The following is a 26,304-nucleotide window of genomic DNA, read 5'->3' as shown; positions in this document are numbered from 1 at the left end:
ATCAGCATGTATTTACTCACATAGAATACATATTTAATGTTTAAACTGTATACATTTTAAGGAAGAAAAGGGTAATTTTGAATTAAATGACCATAACATGTCTGAAAAAAGCTGGGATGGGAGGAACAAAAGGCTGGAAATGAGTGTTACTAAGAAGAAGCAGCTGGAGGAACATTTTCCAACTAATTAGATTATTTAAAAACAGGTCAGTAACATGACCGGGTATAAAAAGTGTATCTTAGCAAGGAAGATACTCTTACTTTAGTCCTTTGCTCTGTGTTCTGTTATGTAGCTCTATGTTGTTTAAAGTAGCATCAGGTTTCTGGTGAAACTTTGTCTCATTTTACTGTGTGTACATTGTTCTGTACGTCAGCTATATTTAATTGGAATGACATTAAAAGCTTTCTGACTTGAATCGCCTTGAAAAGAGTCTCAGCTTCAACAATTTGCAAAAAAACAGTTATCACAGGTTACTTTATTTTTTTAATAGTGATATTAGTGACAGTACAGACCAGAAGTTTGGACACACCTTCTCATTCTAAGAGTTTTCTTTATTTTCATGACTATGAAAATTGTAGAGTCACACTGAAGGCATCAAGGGCTATTTGACCAAGAAGGAGAGTGATGGGGTGCTGTGCCAGATGACCTGGCCTCCACAGTCACCGGACCTGAACACAATCGAGATGGTTTAGGGGTGAGCTGGACCGCAGAGTGAAGGCAAAAGGGCCAACAAGTGCCAAGCATCTCTCGGGGAACTCCTTCAAGACTGTTGGAAGACCATTTCAGGTGACTACCTCTTGAAGCTCATCAAGAGAATGCCAAGAGTGTGCAAAGCAGTAATCAAAGCAAAAAGTGGCTACTTTGAAGAACCTAGAATATGACATTTTTCAGTTGTTTCACACTTTTTTGTTATGTATATAATTCCATATATAATTCCACATGTGTTAATTCATAGTTTTGATGCCTTCAGTGTGAATCTACAATTTTCATAGTCATGAAAATAAAGAAAACTCTTTGAATGAGAAGGTGTGTCCAAACTTTTGGTCTGTACTGTATGTGCTTCATCATTATTTTATTTTGTTGGAAAGAAACTGGGCATTTGAAGATAATGGTGGCAGATGATAAAATATTTGGAAAATAATAATTAAAAACATGGCTGTTATGCAGATGGCAGAAGAAGGTACAGTATATAGAGAGTGTATTGATTGTGTTATTATGTACTTCCATGGAACTGCCTGAATTAACTCTGACACCACAACCCTAGATCCTAAACATTTTGTTTTACTTATTGAATTTGCCACGACAGAACATATACATAAGAAGAATTTTTGTTTTCAATAGTCCATGGACAGTCAGCTGAAATTTGTACTGAAACTAAATTGCCATTCAAGAGTTGATTCTTCTTCTTGGGTTTATTGGAGCTTTATAGTAACACTGCCACCAGCTGGCCTGGAGTGTGTATTACAGGATTTGAGACTCTTGTTTTGGCAGTGTTTTGTGCTCCTGCGGTATGGAGAGGAGGTAAAATAAGAGATAGAGATAGAAAGGAGAGGGATAGAGAGGGAGAGAGGGAGAGAGAGAGAGAGAGAGATCTCCTGAAGCTGACAGCTGGTGCACGGCGGCAGAGCTGACCTGCTCGATCCCTTTCATCAAACAAAGGTCAGTTTCCGCATATACCATTTGTGTGTTTTTAGTTATAAAAATCAGAATCATGTTTCAGGGATGGAAGTTGGTATTGGAAGAAAGAAGAACTCGTGTTCTATTTATGTCGGCACATGACCTAATCCTGACTCTCCAGGAAAACCAATACCAATAACATGAAAACCTATAGCGTGATATACTGTACAGAGATCGCTAAAGTGGGGCATTACAGCTCTGTGTGTGTGTGTGTGTGTGTGTGTGTGTGTGTGTGTGTGTGTGTGTGAGAGAGAGAGAGAGAGAGAGAAGAGAGAGAGAAGGAGCAGGGAACACTCTGTTTCCTACATTACACAATGATTGGCTGGCGTGCTATTGTCTGCGTTTCCTTTGTTGCAGAGACAGTAAACACACACACACACACACACAGTGGAAAACGTAACCACTAACAATGAAGACTTTTTATCGTGGTGGTTCTTGAGGTAGTTTGTTATAAATAAATAACAATAAATAAATGAAGCTTCTGTTGAGATTGTTGTCAGTATTGTGGAAGGTCAGCTGCGTTTCCGGTGTCTCTGACTGCAGCGGTCACACTTCCGGTGTAAGGAGAGACGCTGGGAGAGGTGATAGTGTCTGGACTGATGAACTATTCAGTCTATTCAGTCGTGTCTTCCAGGGACATCGTGCCACGTGAGGAAACGAAACGAGGAAGTTTTAGTTTTTGAGCAGACATGTGTGAGCCAGAAATGTGCAGTCAGGAGAGGCAGTGATGAGGCAGTGCCTCATCTGTTATATTACAATAAAAAATAGTTACTTGTCACTTTACATCATACATGGCAAAAGTACACACATCCTTCACTCAAGTAGAAGTACAGATACTCATGCTTTAAAGATTCTGATAAAAGTTGAACTGCTGACTACACTTTTTACTCAAGTTAAAGTAAAGAAGTTTGGGCTCTGATATGTACTGAAGTAAAAGTAGCCTTTACTTCTACCTGTTTTAGTGTCACGCTGGTAACTGGACATCATCATATTAATACAATATAATTTCAAATTTTGTTACGTAGTGATTGTATCCAGAGTGAACAACCACCATATAGAACACAAGCAGAGAAAAGATGGTGATCAGGAATGTCTCTGTTCTCAATCATGTTTACATCACTGATTCCCTCTGTCTCATCCACGTATACCCCATACTACTTTGTCAAGTCAAGTCAAGAGGCTTTTATTGTCATTTCTACTATACACAGTAGTACACAGTAAAAACAAGACAACGATCCTCCGCAACCCTGGTGCTACACTAAACAACAACATAGAGCTACAACACAACACAAGCTACATAAAGCGCATCGAGTGCAACCAAGTGCAAACGGTGCAGACAAAAACAGTACAGACAGACAACACAACACAAGACAAGACACAAAACCCAATATAGCGCCGACCAGTAAACCCACTGTATACTTTGATTATACAGTACTGTGCGAGGAGAACTGTAAAAACTAAACCTGGGAGTGAATATAAACAGAACAATGTAGTGCAAAAAACAGCAGTTAAAGAGTGTAGTACGGTCAAGTATAAATAATAATAAATAAATAAATGGTGGTGGAATTGATTGAGATGAGTAATAAATGTGTGTTAAGTGTTAAGTCCAGGTTGTACAGTTCGTTAACACACATTTGAGTGAGTGAGTGTGTGCGTGTGTGTGTGTGTGAGATGGCTTGAGGAAAGAAACTTTCTTGTTGCCTTCTGCCCTGCTCGTTGTGAGCTTCGTAAACTAGCTTACATCTGTGGTGTGTGAGAGCCAGGAAATGATACACCAGTGGTAGATTGAAAAAGCCATGCAATGACAAGAAACAGGTTGATGAGCTGAACGAAGAAGAACGAATATTGTTCATGTCACCAGAAAGATTAAAACTAAACTAACGATTCTGGTTTGAAAATGTAAGAAGTAGAAAGTACAGATATTTGTGTAAAAAGTGTTTTTCACACCCTGATTTCTTATATTTTTTGCATGTTTGTCACATTTTAATGTTTCAGATCATCAAACTAATTTAAATATTAGTAAAAGATGACACAAGTGAACACAACAGTTTTTAAATGAAGGTTTTTATTATTGAGGGAAAACTAATTCCAAATCTACATGGCCCTGTGTGAAAAAGTGTATACTTTGTGGACTGACAAGACAAAAGTTCAAAAGGAAGGTGTGTGTCCCATTACGTCTGGCATAAAAGTAACACTTTCAGAAAATGAATCATACCAACAGTAAATTAAAGTGGTGGTGGTAGTGTGATGTTCTGGGGCTGTTTTGCTGCTTCAGGACCTGAAAGACTTGCTGTGATAAATGGAACCATGAATTCAGCTGTTTACCAAAAAATCCTGAAGAAGATGAGATGAAGGAGATGACATGCTGTGGCATGACCTTAAAAAGGCAGTTTATGCTTGAAAACCCTCCACTGTGGCTCTGGATAATACTGGATTAATTTGGATTGTAAATAACAGTGAACAGCTCTGAATTTAAGCACTGAAGAGTACACCTCAACAATGATGGAACTGTAATGAATGGACATTCGGTGCCAGATGAGGATTGTTTTGAAACTGACTCCTCTCTTTTGAAGCTGACTCCTCTCTGGTTTGCTCCTCGTTCCGTTTCAGAGAGTTCTTCATTGCCACAGTCACCACTCGTGCTCTCATTAGGCAATAAACTTCTAAATTTGTTGTTATGCGTTTATACATTATAAATGATACCCGTGTCACCAGTTCCTCTTCTCTTTTTTACCGTTTCCATGTTTTCACTCCAAGTTTTTATACATTTGTTTTATAAATTACAACATTTGCATGGAAAGTGGCATCTGCACGTTTTCAGCCTGGTTTTGTGCGAATGCCACGTTTATAAATGAGACCCCTGGACAGGTCAACCGGAGAGAAATGAGAGAAAACAGTGAGGGGGTGAGGAGAAGATTCAGACCAAAGAACACCACAGAAAGTTTTCATCAAGTTTGGCATCATTTCAAACTAAAGCATACAGAAAACACCATACAGTGCGTTTAAGCTTTTTTTAAAAACTGATTTGAAATTGATTTTTATATATTTTATTTATATATTTGTATTTGAATTTTGATGTACTTTGGCATTTAAATGCATTAAATTGGTTTAGTTTTCATAGATTGCAGTTTCAGCAATAAAAATTTTAGTTTTTTTAAAAAGGAAACAAATGACTTGTTTATTTTAAGAGTCTTATCTTCTCTTGTTTATTCAGTATTGCTCTTTAATGAAGAAAAAGTATTATTCAATTACTCGAATAATCGATGGACTAATCGGTGGAATACTGGAGAACTAATCGATAGCTGCAGCCCTAATCTCAACTGATGTTCACCACTGATCACATTATTTAGTTTTAATAATTAACTGGGTTAGAGCTTATAACCTGTTAGATTTATCTACAGTCCCTCTAACACTCCTGATCTTGTTAACAGGAAACTAAGCAAAAAAAAAAAAACACTCAGTAACCCAGCAATTGCAACAACAACCGAGTCAAAACCATCTTCTAGTTTATGTTTTCTGCTGTAATGATGTATATGTTGCACACACATTATTTCTGGCTATGCCCTTCCTTCCTCCTCTATGAATGATCAGGACATACTGTCTTTAATCTGTCCTAGTTAGGGGTACGTATAACAATGGTATATTACATATCTCGAAAGCCTGCACTATAGATTATTAATTATGTCTGTCTCTATAAAAATAAAAGAAGTTAATATAATCACAGACTCTTTATGTATTTACCAAACAGTGTAGAACCAGCTATCCCTCATGTATTGTTCATGTATTGTACTGGCTTCTCCACAGGAGACGGTAGCCCTGCCGCCGAGCTGTAAGATGTCAGCAGGAATGACTGAAGGTTGTTCATCGGTCGGTGTCTCATTACCACTTTCTATCCTGTCTGGCTCTCTTTTGCTTTTTGTGAGTTTGCTCCCTACTACACAGGCATCAAGTAAGTTTCTTACAGTCAAATATGTTCACGTTTTTTTAATGATTTTTAATGAAGGTGAACTGTGGGCAAATCCGACAATGTAGCATTAATTGATTAGCTATAAGAGTTAATGCAGTAAAAGTGATTGAGCTTAAATAGAACTAAGCACCCCACCCCCCACTCTAACCACTTAACGACTAACTATTGATTAGTTCTGCCCTCAGTTTCTAATTCCTATTTCCTCTGTCCTTTAATGCTTCTAAATTTGGGAATATGTCCGCTGTTTTTTCCTTAACAGGTTGTGTGAGGCCGTTCTCCATCCAGCACGGTCAAGTGAATGTGACCGAGACAAACAGAGGCTCGTTCCTGTGGGCACTGTGCTGAAGTACAGCTGTGATTCAGGCTATACGGTGGAGGGACCCAGCGTCATCGTGTGCACCAGAGAGGGGCTCTGGTCTTCAGGCCCACCACACTGCCTCCACAATAATTGTGAGCCTCTCTGGTGACTTGTCAGAAATTTGGAGAGTTATTCATGAGTTGTGTTTGTAAACCACGAACAACTACTAATGAGTGTGTAAAACTATTGCAGGTAAAATCATATCCAAAAACAGTGCCAAAATAAGCACTTGCATATAACCAGCTAAGGGACTTTCTGTAGAGTTAACCAAAGCTTGCTCTCTGCAACTCAGAATGCTGTAGTGTAGTAGTTTGCATTGAGTCATCAAATATAAACATCCAATTTGCATTATGCTTACTTACTTTTCATGTATTCTGGTTCCACCCTTGTATTCTGAAAATTTGTTTGTACCCCCCAGACTGTTTCCCCCCACTCGAGCCGAAGAACGGGGGTTACACCTGCCACCCATCTCCATGTCATCGTCTGACTCATGGCACAGTGGTGGAGTACTTCTGTGATGAGGGCTACACACTCAAAGGAAATTACAAATACCTCACCTGCCAAAAGGGAGAATGGAACGGTCCTATGGAGATCAGCTGTGTGCTTAGTCAAGGTCAGTATAGCAGTATTAGGAATTAGATTTAAAGCATTAACACACATTTGATAGCCTTATTTCATTCTTTTGCATTCTTGTGGATGTGCTTTCTGTCATTTTACAAGTATTTTTTTAATAACAAGCAAGTAGATTCGAACCTAGCCTCAGAATCAAGTCTCCAAGTTTCTCATACTAAACAGTTCACAAATGCTGCAGGCCAAAAAAGCACATTGTCAAAATCAACAACCTAAATGCAGATATATTTACAGGTAAAACCACTGACTCAGCAGTTGAAATTGTGCAACCCAATTTTTGGTGTGTATGCGTATGTATCTACATACAGTAATCCCCGTTTATCGTGGTGGTTATGTTCCAAAACCGCCCAGGATAAATGGACACCACCCTAAAAATGTGTATACTGTACACGGGTAATCAAAATTAGAGAACAATTTATGAACAATTGAACTTCTTCTTCTTCTTCTTTCGCCTGCTCCCATTAGGGGTCGCCACAGCGGATCATCCGTCTCCATACCACCCTGTCCTCTACATCTGCCTCTTTCACACCAACTACCTGCATGTCTTCCTCACCACATCCATGAACCTCCTCCTTGGCCTTCCTCTTTTCCTCCTACCTGGTGGCTCCATCTTCAGCATTCTTCTACCAATATAATTCATGTCCCTTCTCTGCACATGTCCAAACCATCTCAATCTCGCCTCCCTCACCTTGTCACCAAAACATCCTACATGTGCTGTCCCTCTAATAAACTCATTTCTAATCTTGTCCATCCTCGTCACTCCCAACGAAAACCTTAACATCTTCAGCTCTGCTACCTCCAGCTCTGCCTCCTGCCTTTTACTCAATGCCACTGTCTCTAATCCCAGGTCTCACCACAGTCCTATAAACTTTCCCTTTCATTCTTGCAGATACCCTACTATCACAAATCACTCCTGTCACTCTTCTCCACCACTCCACCCTGCCTGCACTCTTTTCTTTACTTCTCTAACACACTCTCCATTACTTTGCACTGTTGACCCCAGGTACCTGAACTCCTCCACCTTCTCCACCTCTTCTCCTGCAACCGCATCACTCCACTGCCCTCCCTCTCATTCACACACATGTACTCTGTCTTACTCCTACTGACTTTCATTCCCTTCTCTCCAGCGCATATCTCCACCTCTCCAGGCTCTTCTCAACCTGCTCTACTCTCACCACAAATCACAATATCATCTGCAAACATCATAGTCCAGGAGACTCCTGTCTGACCTCGTCCGTCAACTTGTCCATCACCACTGCAAACAGGAAAGGGCTCAGGGCCGATCCTTGATGCAGTCCAACCTTCACTCTGAACCAGTCTGTCGTACCTACTGCACACTTCACTGCCGTCACACTGTCCTCATACATGTCCTGCACCACCCTTACATACTTCTCTGACACACCTGACTTCCTCATACAATACCACAACTCCTCTCCATGCTTTCTCTAAATCCACAAATACACAATGCAACTCCTTCTGCCCTTCTCTATACTTCTCCATCAACATCCTCAAAGCAAATAAGGCATCTGTGGTGCTCTTCCTCGGCATGAAACCATACTGTTGCTCACAGATGGTCACCTCTTCTCTCAGCCTGGCTTCCACTACTCTTTCCCATAACTTCATGGTGTGACTGATCAACTTAATTCCCCTGTAGTTACTGCAGGTCTGCACATCTCCCTTATGCTTAAAGATCAGTACCAGCACACTCCTTCTCCATTCCTCAGGCATCCTCTCCCCTTCCAGAATCCTGTTAAACAATCTGGTTAAAAACTCCACTGCCATCTCTCCTAAACATCTCCACGCCTCTACCGGTATGTCATCTGGTCCAACCGACTTTCCATTCTTCATCCTCTTAATCGCTGCTCTCACTTCCTCCTTACTAATCCTATCTACATCCTGCTTCACCAACTCCACATCCTCCAACCTTCTCTCTGTGATTTTCCTCATTCATCAGCTGCTCAAAATACTCCCTCCACCTTCTCAACACACTCTCCTCACTAGTCAACACATTTCCTCTCCATCCTTTATTGCTCTAACTTGCAGTACATCCTTCCCAGCTCGGTCCCTCTGCCTGGCCAATCGGTATAACTCCTTTTCTCCTTCCTTAGTGTCCAACCTCTTATACAGCTCCTCATATGCCTTTTCCTTGGCTTTCGCCACATCCCTTTTACCTGCTGCCGCATCTCCTTGTACTCCTGCCTACTTTTCTCATCACTCTGTCGATCCCACTTCTGTTTTGCCAACCTCTTTCCCCTAATGCTCTCCTGCACTTCCTCATTCCACCACCACGTCTCCTTGTCTTGCTTTCTATTTCCAGATGTCACACCAAGTACTTTTCTAGCTGCCTCCCTCATCACTCCTGCAGTAGTTCCCCAATCATCCAGCACCTCTTCACCACCACCGAGCCCCTGTCTGACCTCTTCCCTGAACCTCACACTACACTCTTCCTCCTTCAGTTTCCACCATCTTATTCTTCTTTCAATCCTTACATTCCTCCTCTTCTTCTTCGCCTCCAAAACCATCCTACAGACCACCATCCGATGCTGTCTAGCTACACTGTCCCCGCCAACACCTTACAGTCTCAATCTCCTTCAGGTTGCATCTCCTGCATAGCACATAGTCCACCTGTGTGCACCTTCCTCCACTCCTATACGTCACCCTATGATCCTCCTTCTTCTTAAAATACGTGTTCACCACTGCCATTTCCATCCTTTTAGCAAAATCTACCACCATCTGCCCTTCCACATTCCTCTCCTTAAAACCATACCTACCCATCACCTCCTCATCACCTCTGTTCCCTTCACCTACATGCCCATTAAAGTCTGCCCCAATCACCAATCGTTCTTTCCTAGGTACACCATCTACCACGTCATCTAATTCACTCCAGAATCTTTCCTTTTCCTCCATCTCACAGCCAACTTGTGGAGCATAGGCACTGATGACATTTATCATCATCCTTCAACTTCCACCTTCACGATCATCACCCTATCAGAAACTCTCTTCACCTCCACTACACTCTTACTGTACTCTTCCTTCAGAATCACCCCTACACCATTTCTCTTCCCATCCACACCATGATAAAACAGTTTAAATCCACCTCCAATGTTCCTGGCCTTACTCCCTTTCCACTTGGTCTCCTGAACACACAGCATATCTACCTTTCTCCTCTCCATCATATCAGCTATCTCTCTCCCTTTACCCGTCATAGTACCAACATTTAAAGTACCAACCCGAACCTCCACTCTCCTGCACTGCTCCTTTTCCTGCCGTCTCTGTAGATGTCTTCCTCCTCTCCTTCTCCTCCTTCGGCCAACAGTAGCCCAATTTCCACCGGTACCCTGTCGGCTAACGATACCTGTGGCGGTCGTTGTTAACCCGGGCCTCGACCGATCCGGTATGAAATTCTCCTTTGTGATCCGCATATTTGATTTGGCACATGTTTTACGCTGGATGCCCTTCCTAACGCAACCCTCCCCATTTACCCGGGCTTGGGACCGGCACTAAGAGTGCACTGGCTTGTGCCTCCCTAATGGCTGGGTTTTATGAACAATTGAACAATTCTGAAATAATGTCATCTTCACTGCTCAACAGTTAAAGGAGTTTTCGTCCTGTCTTTACCATGCTACCAGAACACCTTTTCCACAAAATAACTAAGGCATTAAAAAAAACATTATTTTGCAGAAAACACACTGATCAAAATTAGAGAACAACAATGACTGTAGCATGGAAAAAGATTACAACAAAATTTTCTTGAAGGTTACAACAATCAGCAATTAGTAGGAAGTGTACAGGCCTCTGCTCTGAATGACTTCAGCACATCTGCGGCCACAGGACAGCACTAGTCTCTCACACTGCTCTGGTGTGATTTTGGTCCACTCTTCTTCCAGTCTCCTCCACAGTTCGGTGACTGTAGTGGGTTTCTTGGCCATAACTTTGTCACCAAGGATTTTCCAGAGGTTCTCTATTGGGTTGAGATCAGGACTCTGGGCAGGCCATGTCATTATTTCAATGTTTTCAGTTTCAAGGAACTGCTTTACCCGTTTTGCTGTGTGACATGGAGCGTTGTCCTGCATGAACACTGCGGTCTGATTGGGTGATGAACGCAGGGAAGGAACCATATGTTGTTGAAGAAGGTTCTGATAAACATTTGCATTCACTCTGCCATGTAGCTGTATAAGAGGCCCAACTCCTGCTGCAGAAAACATGCCTTAAGTCCAAAGTCCAATGCCTTAACCAGTGAGATACCACCACCTTTTCAACACTGGCCTGAGGAGAAGTCTGGCTGACCTGCCAGCACATTAGTTTTTATGGCAAGCACTCGAAGTTTGTGTGTGTGTGTGTGTGTGTGTGTGTGTGTGTGTGTGTGTGTGTGTGTGTGTGTGTTTTTTTGCTTGATGTAAAGCAACTCCTAACCTCGTTAACACCATTTTGCACAGCACCTGCTACAACAGTGTTTGCTACAGCAATGCAAGGATTTTTGTTGGTGACCTCACCAGATGACAGATAAATGCTAACCAAATGCTAAATGCACATACACTGACACAACCATCAATGCATTTGTTGATTTGTTGCAATCATTGGAACAGCCTTTCTGTGTTTATCCCTATGTAAATGGTGGGACATTAGGACCAGGATATAGGACTTTTTCAGTTGTCAAAAGGAACTCATTTGGTTTACAGTAATCTTAGGCAAGTATGCCATACTCTCAGACTCCTGGCAGATATCTGAGGTCCCCTCTCTGTGGGCAGGAATAAAAACAATTAAACATCACTAGAGTCCCACAGAGCTTGAAGGCAATGGGTTGGGACTGGAAATAGAGCGGTCACTAATACTGCATTGTCGAATATTTGTGTACTTGTAAGTTTGTTTCAGTTCTAATCTTTATCCTAATATTTTCTGTTTGTTACTGTCTTTATAGGTTGTGTACGGCCGTTCTCCATCCAGCACGGGCAAGTAAATGTGACTGAGACAAACAGAGGTTCGTTCCCAGTGGGCACTGTGCTGCAGTACAGCTGCGATTCAGGCTTCACTGTAGACGGACCCAGTATAGTCGTTTGTACCAGAGAGGGGCTCTGGTCCTCGGGACCACCACGTTGCCTCCACAATAACTGTGAGTTCTTTTGTAGCGTTGAAGAGTCCTGGTTACGTGCTATAGAATAAACTGATGCCATACATAAATATATGATTATTCAACTAAAAACAAACTAATGATATCTTTTCTATTAAGCTGCTGTGAACTTAAAACATTTGAACAAATAATAAGGTGCATATTCAGACTTTTTTAAATTCCGTGCGTTTTAGTATGCAGTCCTCCATTAGAGCCACAGAACGGGGGTTACACCTGCCATCCTTCAACCTGTCATCGTCTCACCGATGGCACAGTGGTGGAGTATTTCTGTGAAGAGGGCTACACGCTGAAGGGAGATTACAAGTATATTACCTGTCAAAACGGAGACTGGAACAGTCCCATGCAAATCAGCTGTGTGTTCAATCCAGGTGAATTCTCCCCCAAACATCTGCTGAACCAATTCAAAGTTGGTCCCTGCTGCTTTTTTCTACTTCTTTTATCATCTGTAATTAATGCTTTAATGATTTGGCTTGGGTGAAGTATAGGAAACAGCTGTCAAAGCCAAATAGTAAAGGAGAACAACACGGTTTCACTGGGGGATGTCTGATCACTTCAGCCAGTTTGTTTTTGTAATTTAAAAAACTTAATATAAATTCTGCTCTTTGCAGAAACGCATGCAGCTCCTTCGCTGGGAATGAACACGCTGTCCATTGTAGCCACCACAGCCAGCTCTGTTGCACTCGTCCTTCTCTTAATGGTGGTGTGGGTTTTATTGCAGCCCAAACTAAAGGCTTTTCATCATGGACGGTGAGCTCTCTTTTACTTTCATGTTTTGTAATCCCCAATGTACTACGGTCTAAAACACAATCTATGAAGAGTTTTCTTGGAGTAAAACAGCAGTTTCTGGATCAAGTGGTTTTAAGATGTTCCTAGTTGCCCCAAAGCTGGTTATGTTTCACTCCAAGTAACATTTTTGGTCATATGTTTACTCTGTTATACCATTTTAAGGATAGCCTTGGTGTTGAGCCATCTACATTCAGCTTAAAATACTTTTCAATGCTTAAAACATGCAAGTAATAGAATAAAACTGTGAAACATGGGCTCAGATTAACCCTTAATAAATTGCATTTTATGAATGTTTATAAAAATGTAGGTAATGGAAGCTACTTTATTTATTTATTTTTAAGAATGTTCTTTAATTAATGAATGTTTCCCCAAAAGCTTTTGTAAGTACAGTACTTTGTACTTGGATCCTGCTTGCATGGATTTCTAATATGCAACTGACGTACAATGAGGCCATTTATTTTGCAAAAAAAAAAAACCCACACTGTTTTATTTCCTGAACTGCACCTAATGAATTCTATAGTCCAGACATGTCAAACTCAAGGCCTTCTGATCCATCATATGCGGGCCGTGAGGTAATATCAGATTTCTGTTATAACTGGCAAAGTTTGAGACTCTGGGCACTACACAGGTTCTATGCTTCATCCCTGAAACACCGCATCGCCACCTACAGGCTGTTTTTTTAGTAGTTCGTTTCTGTGTAAGCAACTTTTTTGAAGATTGTCTCACTGATGCAAACCTCCAATCTCTTATTTTTGCACTATATTACTTATCGTGTCTGTTTTGCTTATAAAATGTTGTGTTTGGCACTCTACTTAGAGACAGTATGTAATTTTGGCCCCCTTTACGATTGAGAATGACACCACTGCTGTAGTCAGTATTCCACAGCATGACTTAGCCTTACATGCTACACCATTTAAATAAACAACATGAAACATGATTATGATGATGCACCAGCCGGGCAAACTGTGAAGTCCACCAGGGGGAGCTATTTATCCAAATTCAAATCTTTGTTAGTCTCAGTGATTGCCTAGTTTATTCATCTTATTTATAATTCATTCGCTGCACTATAAAGGCCACACAACAGCATTACTGTATTATCAGTAAAGTACCAAATACATATTGGTCAAAAATCTCAACATCATGATGATTGCTAAAATTTCATAGGTTAATAATTTAAGAATTTACTACATTTTACAACAACTTTGTGCAATATCATTCCTCCATTTTTATTTATTTATTGATTTTTAACCTTGACATTAGGGTATTATTATAACTTGCTGGAAACCAACTGTGCACTATTTCAGTCACTGATCCAGAGTCTGGAATGTGAATTGATTTTTTTTTACTACTTACTCATTCTGCATGTGTCCAGACTTGGGTTGGTTGATGGAGTCAATAAAGAAGTACTGAACTCTTTCTTTAAATATCAGTAAATTAAGGCTTTACATGCAAAAACTGGTGTGTATGCAACAATGTTAAAAAGAATACATATTCTAAGACGAAATAATTACTATGAGGTGTTTTATTAAAACATTTTTAAATCTGCAAAACACACGTGCTTATTTGCATTCTCCTGTCCTGTAGGCGTGAGCAGGGAGACTCCGGGCAGCCGGTGACCATCATGGTGGAGGGCGTGCAGGTGACCTTGCCATCTTACGAGGAGGCCGTGTCTGGAGTTGGAGGTGCAGTTTTGCCTCGACTCCTCCCTCAAACACAACTTGAATCTATGGAGCAGGTGTTATCTCAGACATCAACAACGCACACTCAGCACACAGAGATCTCAGTGGTGCATCAGCCATCTTCCTCATCCCCTTTCTCCTCCTCTTGGAGTTTGGATGGGGCACAGGGAGCGACAGCAGCGTCCTCAGCGTTTCAGTGCCAGAATCCAGACTCCAGTCAGCAAAACAGTTTACTTTCTTTACATGACTCCGAACAGAATCTAGCTGATGGTACGCACTCGCTTTGTTTTTCTCTTCTTTTTTTTTTCGGTTTGAAAAATGGTGGAACATTTAGGACGTTTACATTCCAGGTTCTCAGTGACATGGCAAGAATTGGTGGTTGAATGTTGTTGAAAATGATTGAAAGATGGTAAAGTCACAACAAGGTCAAGATCCTGAAATAGTTGTATTCATTTGCTACTTTTAAAAAATTATTTTGAGGAGGCGATTGATAACAGATTAAAACATGATTTAAGATGTAAAAATAACCACATAGCATTCAAATATTCAATGCGTCATTCATTGGAAAATCGCAGGGGTATGAGATAAATGCAACTCTTCATCTTGTCACGGAGGTGCTGTTATTGAAAATATTCAACATCAGGATTTCAGCATACCACTCCAGATGTTTATTTCCTACTGCGTTTGTAAGATATTGAGAAGTAACAACCCTTTTCCGTTTCTCTTTCCATTAGACATTCCCTTATTGAAGGAATCCTGAGAGTTTCTGTCTCCGCCTCTCTTGTTGAGGCCACAAATACTGCAGCCGCACACACGCCTGACTGCTGCGATCTGACTTTGAGCTGCATCTCTGCGACACAAAGCCCATCTCAGGTGATACTGTACTAGACCGACCTGATGCTCAGCGCTGAGCCACCAGTTCTGTCCAGTCAAGAACTTGCGAATTATTTACACATGTATAACACACACTCTGTCCCTCTCTCTCTCTCTCTCTCTCTCTCTCTCTCTCTCTCAAAACAAAAACAAAAAATGCTTTCGATTCCTTTGTGTCCTTGGACATGTAGCAAAGACACGACACTGTACAGAGCGTAACATTTTATGAAAGACCTTTTAAAGGATTCAGAAAATATTTTGATAGTAAACACATTACTGTATTCTTAAGTAGAGAATCCCCCCCTTCCCTCCCCCACACACAGACATGCACACACCCCACACAATGTTCTTAAAAAAAGAAAAGAATTGTGATCATTCACATTTATGGAAGCACCAAGGGGTTGGTTTAACTGCATTATTTGGCCATATATATATATATATATATATATATATATATATATATATATATATATATATATATAAGTGCCATCACACCCATGGCTACTAAGTGATATGTGGAAATAATTTGATTGTGTAAACCCTTTTACAGTATAACAAGGGCTATTTCTTCCCTCATAGTGAGCTGGTTTTATTCTCCATTTATTTGTCACTGCCAAGCATTATTTAAAATATCTTGTTGTCTAGCATGCTTTCATTTAAAAATAAAGCTTATGGTTGAGTAATATGGCATGTGACTTAGTGTTTTAAGAAGCTTAAGAGTAGGACTAAGGTGACTGGTGACGTATGGAATTAAAAAAAACTAAAAAAACACGGATGCTTTAAATGCATAAACACATTCGTAGGCCCTTCAACAGTATCTATCGGTTAGCTGTACACGCTGCAAGGCTCCGTTTCAATAGAGTTTGTCCAAATGTTGCACTTTCTCATTGCATCTTGAGCGAATGTGCTTGCTTTGAGAGTATCATAGGCATTTTTTTATTTTTTTGTTTGTATGTTAATGGACACTGATGTGCATTTAGTACATTTTAAAAGAAGAAAAAAAAACTTTTCAATATGAAGTGCTATTGATTAGCAGTGTAAAATGGATTTTTAATTATACTAAGTCCTTAAGCCTTTGCTTTAATTATGATAACCCTGTGATTGTTGCAGGAGCAAACTTTGTAATTTAATGTAAATTGATCTATTTAATACCAAACAAGTTATGTCCTGTACTGTATAACCTCTGTTTTTGATTTCTGAAACAGAATGAAGTTATTTACCAGGCATAGGAATTTTATGCATTTAATTTATCTCTATATTGTAAATAATTGTTTCTGATTAAATATCATTTCACCTATAAAAAAAGTGCTTTGTTGCGTGTGTGTGTGTGTGTGTGTGTGTGTGTGTGTGTGTGTGTGCGCACTCACATAGATACAGTATATAGACTGTACATTTACACAGTTGTGGTCAAAATTATTGGAACACATGTTTGTCACCAAAAAAAAACCAACATTATTCATGCATTTTAATTATTTTATAAATTCATTACAGGTCTTCTGGAAATGACAGAATCTGCAGGGTCAAAATTTAAATAGAAATTTGTTCTAAATAGAAAATATAAATGAATTCATTATTTGGCTTCCTGAAAGGACTTTCTTTAGCACATTTCACATGTTCTCAATTTAGAAGTCTGGACCATTCTAAAACCTTAATTCTAGCCTAATTTTAACTATTTGTTTACCACTTCTATTGTGATTTTAAGGTTACTGTCCAGTTTCAACAACCAGCTGCTTATGGCTGTTTCTGGCTGATGGTTTTAGGTTTCCCTTATAAATTTGGAATGTTCCTTGTTTATCTTTCTAAAACATGGGAAATTTAATAATAATTAGGATTAAGACTTAATTTATATGTTAATTAATTAATTATATTCTGTAATCTGTGTAACATTGACAAACCAAATTGATAGCTAGATGACTGGGTCAGAACAATGTACAGTGGTTATTATTAACCGAAAATGGTCCAAAGAAAGACATCTGGAGGCATGTTCATTGGTGTCCAAGGTTCATTGCTACTCATAGGAATTGCAAATGTGCTGAAAAATTTGGAATCACGCTTTTTTTTGCGTCACATGGGTGGCTGGGTGCATGTGTGCTGTTGCCTTTGGGAAGAAAAAGATGCACTGTGAGGAAAAATGAAGCCATTGGAGGTTTTGTGATGCTCTGGGCAGTGTTTTGCCGGGATATTTTAGGTCTTGGCATTTATGTGGATGTTACTTTGATATAAACCACCTACTTAAACATCGTTGCAGGCCGATAACATTCCTTAATGTCAACAAATGCTCCCTAAAACTCTACCAAAATGGATCAGGAATGGTTTAAGGAATATGGCAATGTTCAAGGTGTTGACTTGGCCTCCAAATTCCTTCTGATTAAACACCACAATCTGATTGAACATCTGTGGGGCAAAGTAGTCTGTTCTATGGAAGCCCCACATCACAACCTAAAGAACGTATTGAATCTGTTGATAACATCTCGTTGCCAGTACCATAGCACTCACCCCTTCAGACACCTTCAGTGTGGAGTCCATGCCTTGATTGGTCAGAGCTATTTTGAAAGCGAAATTCAGGCTTACACAGTATTAGGGAGGTGGTTTTAATCTTACAGCTGATATAAATAGGATATATAAAAACAAGAAACTTTCTATAAATGTACAAGACTTTAACAAAATGTGCAAATTAGTTGGAATTATTTTATACATGCAGAATGAGTCCTTTGCTCAAAAAAAAAAAAACTTTAAACATCCAAGCAGGATTTTTAATACTGATTTAAAAATAACAAAAATCTATAAATGCCCTATGTTTGGAGTGAATGTGGACGGAGAGCAACAAGCTCGACATTCGCACTATTAAAAAGATGCACAGACAATCATCCTGTCACTCGTCATATGGCTTGTTCAACGATCTGCACTATATCCCTTGTATTGTACTGTAGTCCATATGAAGACTTCTTAAGAAACTTTCCCCACCTCCACTCCATTGTCCACTGCCATGTATTCAGCTTTCTTTACAGGATCGTCTACAAACACACCACAATAATATAATATAAATATAATATAAAAGTTCAATGTGAATAAGATATATAAAGATACATTCTGTCTACTATTTGCTCAAATAGAATTCTATCAACTTAATTCATTCAATGCCCATAGACTTGTGGAAGTTCTCAAAGCTGAGTTGTGGTGGAAATCAAATAGATATTTTCCACTTGATTCCTTCCTAATGAAAGTGTAAATTATTCTTCATTTTAATCAAACAAATTAGTAACAAGAATGACTTCGTGTTGTCAGTGAGAAATAATGAAAGTAGTAACATGAACTTGTGACAATCCACAACATACTTTATTCGTAATAATGGTATGTTACTTATTATCCATTCTGCCAGTTCATTCGAAATGAATGAAATGAGTGTAAATGAACCATATAAACTACCGAAAACCAAAATCTTTGCCCTTATTTTTTATAAAATGAACTCAAAGATCCAAGACTTTTTCTATGTACACAAAAGACCTACCGTATTTTTCGCACTATAAGCCGCTACATTTTTACCACGTTTTGAACCCCGCGGCTTAAACAACGAAGCGGCTTATTTATACATTTTTCCTGGGTTTTTTCCATTTTCACAAACTTCAAGCCAAAAAACTGAACCCCATAACAGTAGATCAATGAAATTTCCGAATGGAAACAAAAAAACGCACCTCACCTGTGTTCTGAGCTGCACTGCATCGGGAGAAAAAAAGTTTTTTTTAAATGCACGACGATGCCAAAAGATAAACTCTCGAGAGAAATTGTTGTGAAAGGAAGGAGGAAGACAGTGAACAATGACTTTCTTGGTAGGCTACTGTTTAGATACAAGCCGCTGTAACGCGTTGAGTCTGGGTTAAGGGAGAGCTCGCTAACTACAGTTGCAACAGAAATCATATAAGCACAGGCAGGTTTCCAAAACTCGTGCTTTTTTCTTTTTCTTGGCAACAGCATTAGGGGTTGGTCAAAGAAACTTAGAAATGAGCATCAGAAAATAATAAGGACATATTCCTTGTCTTGCACACACGCAGTAATACCGTACGGCTATTCCCAAAATACCGCTATGCTCCTAAAGGAAGCGCAACATATTTCACCCGTTACACCGTGTGTAACGTGTCTTTCGTTAAAGCCTGTGGAAAGTACATTAGTTTTAGCGGCTTATAGACAGGTGCGGCTTATTTATGTTCAAAATTAAAATATTTTTAAAATTCAGTGGGTGCATCTTATATATGGGTGCACTTTATAGTCCGGAAATTACAGTATTTCTCTGAAATAATCTGTGTAAATCTGTGTTAGTGAGAACTTCTCCTTTACCGAGATAATCCATCCACCTCACAGGTGTGGCATATCAAGATGTTGATTAGACAGCATGATTATTGCACAGGTGTGCAGTTTTATCACAAAGCACAATATCACACATACACTGCTGCAATTTTAAAGGGAGCATGCGATTGGCATGCTGACTGCAGGAATGTCCACCAGAGCTGTTGCCCTTGAATTGAATGTTAATTTCTCTACCATAAGCAGTCTCCTAAAGCGTTTCATAGAATTTGGCAGTACATCCAACCAGCCTCACAACCGCAGATCACGTGTAACCACACCAACCCAGGACCTCCACATCCAGCATCTTCACCTCCAAGATTGTCTGAGACCAGCCATAACCAAAGAATTGTATAACCAAAGAATTTCTGCTGAAACTGTCAGTAACCGTCTCAGGGAAGCTCATCTGCATGTCCTCGTGGGGGTCTTGACCTGACTGCAGTTCGTCATTGTAACCGATTTGAGTGGGCAAATGTTCAAATTTGATGGCATCTGGCACAGTGGTGTTCTCTTTACGGATTAATCCCTGTTTTTACTGTACAGGGCAAAAATGCATGAGGCAAATGGTGGTCACACCAGATACTGACTGGTTTTCGGATCCCCAATACACTGCACATTTTAGAGGTGCATTTTATTGTGGCCAGCCTAAAGCACATCTGTGCAATAATCATGCTGTCTAATCAGCATCTTGATTCACACCTGTGAGGTGGATGGATTATCTCGGCAAAGGAGAAGTGCTCACTAACACAAATTTACATACATTTGTGAACAGTATTTGAGAGAAATTGGCCTTTTGTGTACATAGAAAAAGTCTTAGATCTTTGAGTTCAGCTCATATAAAATGGAGGCAAAAACAAAAGTGTTGCGTTTATAATTTTCTTCAGTATACAATGACAAAGTCTCTAAAGCTTTAAGGCTCAAAGTACAAACCATTAGTTATGAAATTAGCAAGAATTTGACAAATGGTGTCCCTTCGATTTCTTAAAAAATTTTTAGCTTTTTGGTTTAACTTTCCTACAGTTTTATAACAAAACAAAATGAATCATTGTTCTATTATGCTGATAAAAGAAATGAGGTGTACTAAGAGTTCATGGACTGTATTTTACAAAACCCTTGAGAACCCCTGATCTTGGCGAAGTACATTTACATGTAACAAACTGACAAGATAGCTTACCTTCAGTTGAGGGTTTAAACCGTTGGTACATTCGGAAAACAAAGATGAGGAATAGCGCTTCAGCACCCTGAAATACAATGTAAATCAGCGGAAAGAGAAACAGGGGTCCAATGACCTCTGGAGGAAAAGCCACTTTCAAAATTGCGGAGCACAGCTGGATGTTTTGACAGCCGGTCTCCATAGCGATTGTCCTTCTGCACCTGTGGCGAAAGCAGAAAAACAGGGCTGAAGTGTTTAGAATAAAGTAGAACAAACTGACCACATGCAAATCTTTTTTAATTCACAAAGACCATGTAAGACTTTTATTTGTGAAGTGTAACTCCATAGCTATCGATTCAAATCAATAATCTCACTTTATATCTACTAAGATGTAGTGCTGTCTGTAGTTGCATAGCACGATAACGCCTACTAATGATGGAATAAGGCACATTAAGATGCATGTGCTCTTTTTTACAGTCCTCCTGTCTCATGATACAGTTTTATTAAACTTTATTGAATGTATGTTTGCAATTACATTTGGCCCATTTTTATTCTTCTCATAGGCAGTGATAGAAGTGCGGAACATACAGTACCTAGGAGATGACACTGCGTACTGTTCACCAAGTGACAACAGTTCTTTATATTTATTGGGTCATTATTTGATGTAAGGCAGTAGCTGGGTTAAATTAAGTGTTGAATTTTGATTGTTTTATTACTTTGTCTTTTTTGCAGTCTTCTGCTTCACCTGTGTTAGTGATCCTGTGCCCACTGTAGTCTCAGGTTCCTGTTCCTGGCCTATATAAGTGGTCTTAAGGTTGATTCTGTGATGCTTTTCTGCTTTCTACATCCCATAGAACTGCAACTTGCATCCATTTTCTATTGTTTTACATAGTTCTGGTCGATATATTGTAGAGACTTTGAGTGATTTCTATGTCTCTGTTTTAATGTCTGTGGGTTCCTTATAGTGTTGTTCTTCGAATACTGGTTTATGACAAGGCTATTGTGTAAGATTTGATGCTACTTGGTACATCACGTCATGTTTTTCACATGAAAAATTTCGGATTTATCCTTGCTTTAATCCTTTAAAGACATGTTTGGTACTCACGGGCCATTCTGCTTGAAGATGACGGACATGGTGTAGCCTAGCAGGTAGCCTATGAAAGGCATGAGAACCGCCACAGCCATGATTTGAGGAGAGAGCACAATCCACACTGTTGCTCCTAAAGAGATGCCACACATCACTCCAACTGCTACAGTGGCTATTAGCAAGATGCTGAGACCTACCTGTTGGAAAGAAATACAATTGTGGTTCATAGCAGTCCTCAGAATTATTAGCATCAATTCAGTACATCAATATTAGCACAGATTTGAGCCTATATCAATAATTTATCTAAAAATGATTACTTAAAGAAATCTCTAGTAACAATATTTTGAGGTTGTGACCTGAACGTGCTTTACTTAAGACAGGTGCAGCCTAGTATACAACCTTTACCAGCTTTTAGATGGAGATCGTTTCTGAATTACTGCTACAATTGCTATTAATTGTAGAAAGATTATTAAAAATTTTTTTTACAACACAATAGGAAGGTATTTAGAAATGCTTAAACATTTATTGCAGTATACCTTCGTTATGATTTGAGAATAACGTGGTGCCCAGTGGTTGATGGCGATTCCTACAGCACAGGGTACTAAGGTCATGATGAGAGCAATAAAGATCCCAGTGAAGGGAACTGCATGCTCCAGACCAGAGAACCCTTGACTGTACAGATACAGTAGAAGGGGCATTGCACCCAATGCCAAAACTGTGGAGCATGTGGTCATCACAATACTGTAGAAGAGAGTTTTCTGTTTTTATTAACATTATTCTTTACAGGCTTCAACAACAGCATTCAAACTAAAGTGTAGCCTGACATTTTGGACATTTTATTTCATATTTCATATATATTGTTTTGCTGAGATTTGTTGCACTTTGCAAATGAGTAACAAGTTTTAAAGTAAAAAAAATGTACCGTAATTTCCGCACTATAAAGCGCACCCACTGAATTTGACAAATGTTTTTATTTGAAACATAATTAAGCCGCACCTGTCTATAGGCACCTGTCTACATTGAAACTCATAAACTTTACACAGGCTTTAACGAAAGACAGTGTCTGTTACACGGTGTGAAATATGTTGTGGCTCCTTTAAGAGCAGAGCAGTATTTTGGGAATAGCCTGCCGCCGAATTTTTCCGCTATTACTGCATGTGTGCAAGGCCGAGGAATATGTCCTTATTATTTTCTGATGCTCATTTCTAAGTTTCTCTGACTAACACGTAACACTGTTGCCAAGAAAAATAAAAAAGCATGAGTTTTGGAAACCTGTCTGTGCTTATATGATTTCTGTTGCAACTGGAGTTAGCGAGCTCTCCCATGACCCAGACTCAACGCGTTACAACGGCTTGTATCTAAACAGTAGCCGACCAAGAAAGTCATTGTTCACTGTCTTCCTCCTTCCTTTCATTTCTTTCGGGAGTTTTTCTTTTGGCATCGTCGTGCGTTTAAAAAAAAAAAATTTTCTTCTGATGCCGTGCAGCTCAGAACACAGGTGAGGTGCGTTTTTCCGTTTCCGTTCGGAAATTTCATTGGTCTAATGTTATGGGGTTCAGTTTTTTTGGCTTGAAGTTTGTGAAACCGGGAAAAACCCAAAAGAAATCCATAAATAAGCCGCTTCGTTGTTTAAGCTGCGGGGTTCAAAACGTGGGAAAAAAGTAGCGGTTTATAGTCCGGAAAATACGGTAAGCTTTTGCTATCTGGAATGGGTAAAAAATTTTTTCACAATTTACAATACAGTGGATGGCTCATGTCACTTATCTACATATTTATATATTAATGCAGAAAGATTTCCAGACAAATGCAGAAAAGCAAATGATATGTCTGGTGTAATATAAGTACCTTCTGAGGTAAATGTACTTATTTTTGGCAAAGACAGGCCAAAATGCTGTTTAAATGGCTATTTAACTGTTTCATGCCTTTGCCTTTACTTTATCTACATATTTACACTATCAGTGAACTCAAACAAGGAGCATCCATTTGGTACCTTTTGAAATCTTAATAAATGGAGTTCTGTGTGCTAAGGAAACCTCAAAACCGCAGCTGAATGTAGGCACAGTAAAAATTACCTCAAGTTCATGTCTCCTTTTAGAGCTAATGCAAAAATGTTGGAGAGATTTCCTCCTGGACAGCATCCACAGATAAGCACTGTGATGGCCTCAATAGCCCTAAGATGTAAAAGTTTGGCCAGACAGAAGGCAGTCAAAGGCATTATTCCAAACTGGGCCACCACCGCTATGCCCACGCCACTTGGCCTGATAATGTGGCGCTTGATTTTTTCTATCTCCATGGTGCAGCCCAGGGAAACCATAGTGATAAAGAGGATGATGATAGTGATCCCGTTGATGGCCTTGTCGATGACCGGAGAGAAGGGTGACTGGAAATCTCCAATGGTGCCATTTCCTGATGTGCCATTTTCCCAGTGCTCCATTGTACCAAGCAATAAAGTTGATTCTGTTCTCACTGCTGAAGATAAAAAAAATATAATAAATGACTTATTTTTCTTAGAATGGTTATTTAATTTTATAAAATCTGACAGCCCTTTGACATCTTACTAACATCTTACTAAATCTTGAAACATTTAGTAAGATCTTGCCCTCTTGGTTTTTATCCCCCCCCCCCCCCACCCCACCCCATTCACCCTTCATCCTTGTTTTCTACAACAGCAAAAAAAAAAGAATAAGAAAATCAAACAATAAAAGCATGAAAAAAATAAAATACAAAAATACAAAAATAAAGGCATTTAAACACCAGTGGATTTACGCTATTTTCAGGTATTTTGTAATTCACTTTGTATATAGTAATGGTTATTGGTGATAACAATCATTTATATAATGTTATCTAATTGCTGATCTCTGACCCTAAAAACAACAATTGTGACTTAGATTAAGATTAAAATGATGACTGATAGAAGAAATTGTGTAAAAAATATACATTTGACTTCTTTCTCTTAAATATACACCAAATAAAATGTGTACTGTTATATTAAAACATATGTATTAAACGGTGATCACATTGATAATAAAAGAAAATTTCAGCGTACCTGAAAGCTTTTTTGTTTTAAAAATGTTAAATCCTAGCAGCAGAAATCATTACTGTGATCCTTAATGGGGTATCCCCTGCTTTCAGAAGTATTTCTGTATATAAGACAATTCTTAATCAGTTTCAATCAGCAAAATCTGTATTTTTTCCAAACAAAATACAATTTACATTCTGCTATCAATGAACTGGTTAAGACAATGTTTTGTTGTAATTCTGCACCATCACAGCATCATGGTGGAATTAATCTCATTATCAGGCTTTGAACATTGTTGTCTGGATAATTGTTGCTGTTGTTTTGAGTGTTGGATGTTGTTTATGTATAGTGGTGTATTCTTGTTGTATGCTTCTTGAAAAAAAAAAGAGAGATTTATGTTTTGATGTGACTAAGACAAATAGGAAATTGACTTTGCTATAAATTTGAAGTTAGGACATCCTGGCCCAAACTTGAGACTCTCAAAGGATAAATCCCTCTCAAAGGACTACTAGAGAAACTGAAAAGCCGTCTCCAATAGCCAATCTCCATGCTGGAAGGAATGCGAGCCGAACAACAATAAAATAAAATAAAACAACAATCATGCTGCTTATATGGAGAGGTAACAACATCCGTTTCACACGATCTGCCTTACAGATTACCACACACACACACACACACACACACACACACAAAGACTAAGAGTGCTTTAATCTGTTTACTGTGCTACACAGGTTGCAGGTTATTTTTCAGTTTCACTTTCAAAAAATTTTGAAAAGAGTTAAAAAGAAAGATTTTGTGGCTTAAAATACAGTCTGGCTCCCTTTGTGTGAAAAAGCACAGTCGTAGTATACCAAGTGCTTCTAAGATTAAACAAAAAAAGTGCAGATTGAATACTAAGCAGGTTCAATTTAGTCTGGAAATCTTTCATGCAAGGCAAAAATCCAAACAAATAAAGTTGTGCACTTTTAGAACTTTGTAAAGTCCTTTACTTACAATGTAACAAATACATTTTATGCATTGGATGTGCTAGAATTTTTTTTTTCTAATGAATAGAGGCAAAATAATAATAATTAATATTAATAATAATAATTAATCATGCACATTACAAACACAGTAAAGTGATTCTCTTACCCCAATTGAGCGAGTGCATGAAGCCAGTCTATACATTTGGTGCACCTCACAAATCTCTCAAAGTCACTCGCTCTTTTACTCCCTTTCTCTTTTTTTCTGTCGCACCCATTCAAGACACCCCCAGTCTCTCCTGTTCAAAGCCTATGTAGTGAACTCTGTAATCACATGGTGTTTTGTAATCACTGTGCCGTCCCCCTAGCATGATTCAAGTGGATTTTTAAATGGATCTTTTTTTTTTTACTCCTTTTCCTTTTTTGTTTTACTAAATATTTTAATAAGTAAAATTTTAAAAAGTTACTGTTTGTTCTATGCAATTTCTTTTAATATAACAATATAACATGACAGGGTTTCACATGATTAAATCATATGATCTTAACAAATAGTATGGTCATTTAGAAAGTCATCAATTAAATGTTGAGTATTGAATCACATTTATATACTGGACTTTAAACACAAAAATTAATGTAAAAAGTGTTTT

At 39.0% G+C, this 26,304-nt stretch overlaps 2 protein-coding genes across 5 annotated transcripts; one reads left to right on the top strand and one right to left on the bottom strand.

Moving 5' to 3' along the window:
• The first annotated feature begins 1,458 nt into the window (after positions 1 to 1,458).
• On the top strand, positions 1,459 to 16,403 carry LOC124390573 (sushi domain-containing protein 6-like). Its single transcript, XM_046856582.1, is given in 10 exon segments — positions 1,459 to 1,659; positions 5,482 to 5,626; positions 5,904 to 5,969; positions 5,972 to 6,094; positions 6,421 to 6,615; positions 11,551 to 11,742; positions 11,934 to 12,128; positions 12,369 to 12,507; positions 14,131 to 14,495; positions 14,960 to 16,403. Coding segments are annotated over 9 exon segments (1,416 nt in total). The 5' UTR covers positions 1,459 to 1,659; positions 5,482 to 5,511; the 3' UTR covers positions 14,986 to 16,403.
• Positions 16,404 to 16,550: 147 nt separating this feature from the next.
• LOC124389695 (sodium/bile acid cotransporter-like) lies at positions 16,551 to 25,948 on the bottom strand. 4 transcript variants are annotated; one of them, XM_046855124.1, is made up of 7 exons: positions 25,827 to 25,948; positions 24,723 to 24,816; positions 23,749 to 24,145; positions 22,213 to 22,417; positions 21,695 to 21,873; positions 20,611 to 20,810; positions 16,551 to 18,112 (listed from the first exon to the last, which is right to left on the bottom strand). In XM_046855124.1, the coding sequence occupies exons 3-7, from the start codon at positions 24,108 to 24,110 to the stop codon at positions 18,045 to 18,047; spliced, it is 1,014 nt and encodes a 337-aa protein (XP_046711080.1). In that variant the 5' UTR covers positions 24,111 to 24,145; positions 24,723 to 24,816; positions 25,827 to 25,948; the 3' UTR covers positions 16,551 to 18,044. The 4 variants fall into 4 exon arrangements, with proteins under 4 accessions (XP_046711080.1, XP_046711081.1, XP_046711078.1 ...); XM_046855125.1 differs by having other exon boundaries at positions 23,749 to 24,142; XM_046855122.1 differs by lacking the exon at positions 24,723 to 24,816.
• Between the last annotated feature and the right edge of the window lie 356 nt (positions 25,949 to 26,304).

Source organism: Silurus meridionalis, chromosome 8 (assembly GCF_014805685.1).
Source record: "Silurus meridionalis isolate SWU-2019-XX chromosome 8, ASM1480568v1, whole genome shotgun sequence".
Classification (NCBI taxonomy): Eukaryota; Metazoa; Chordata; class Actinopteri; order Siluriformes; family Siluridae; genus Silurus; species Silurus meridionalis.
The sequence above is the reverse complement of the archived record's forward strand: the minus strand, read 5'-3'. Positions and strand labels throughout refer to the sequence as shown.

Excerpts from the sequence above, each read along its gene's own strand:
- LOC124389695 (XM_046855122.1), bottom strand. Across the intron at positions 20,811-21,694 it reads ATCTTCAAGCAGAATGGCCC|GTGCAGAAGGACAATCGCTA; the intron begins GTGAGTACCAAA and ends CTTTCGCCACAG. Across the intron at positions 18,113-20,610 it reads GTTTAAACCCTCAACTGAAG|ACGATCCTGTAAAGAAAGCT; the intron begins GTAAGCTATCTT and ends GTGTGTTTGTAG.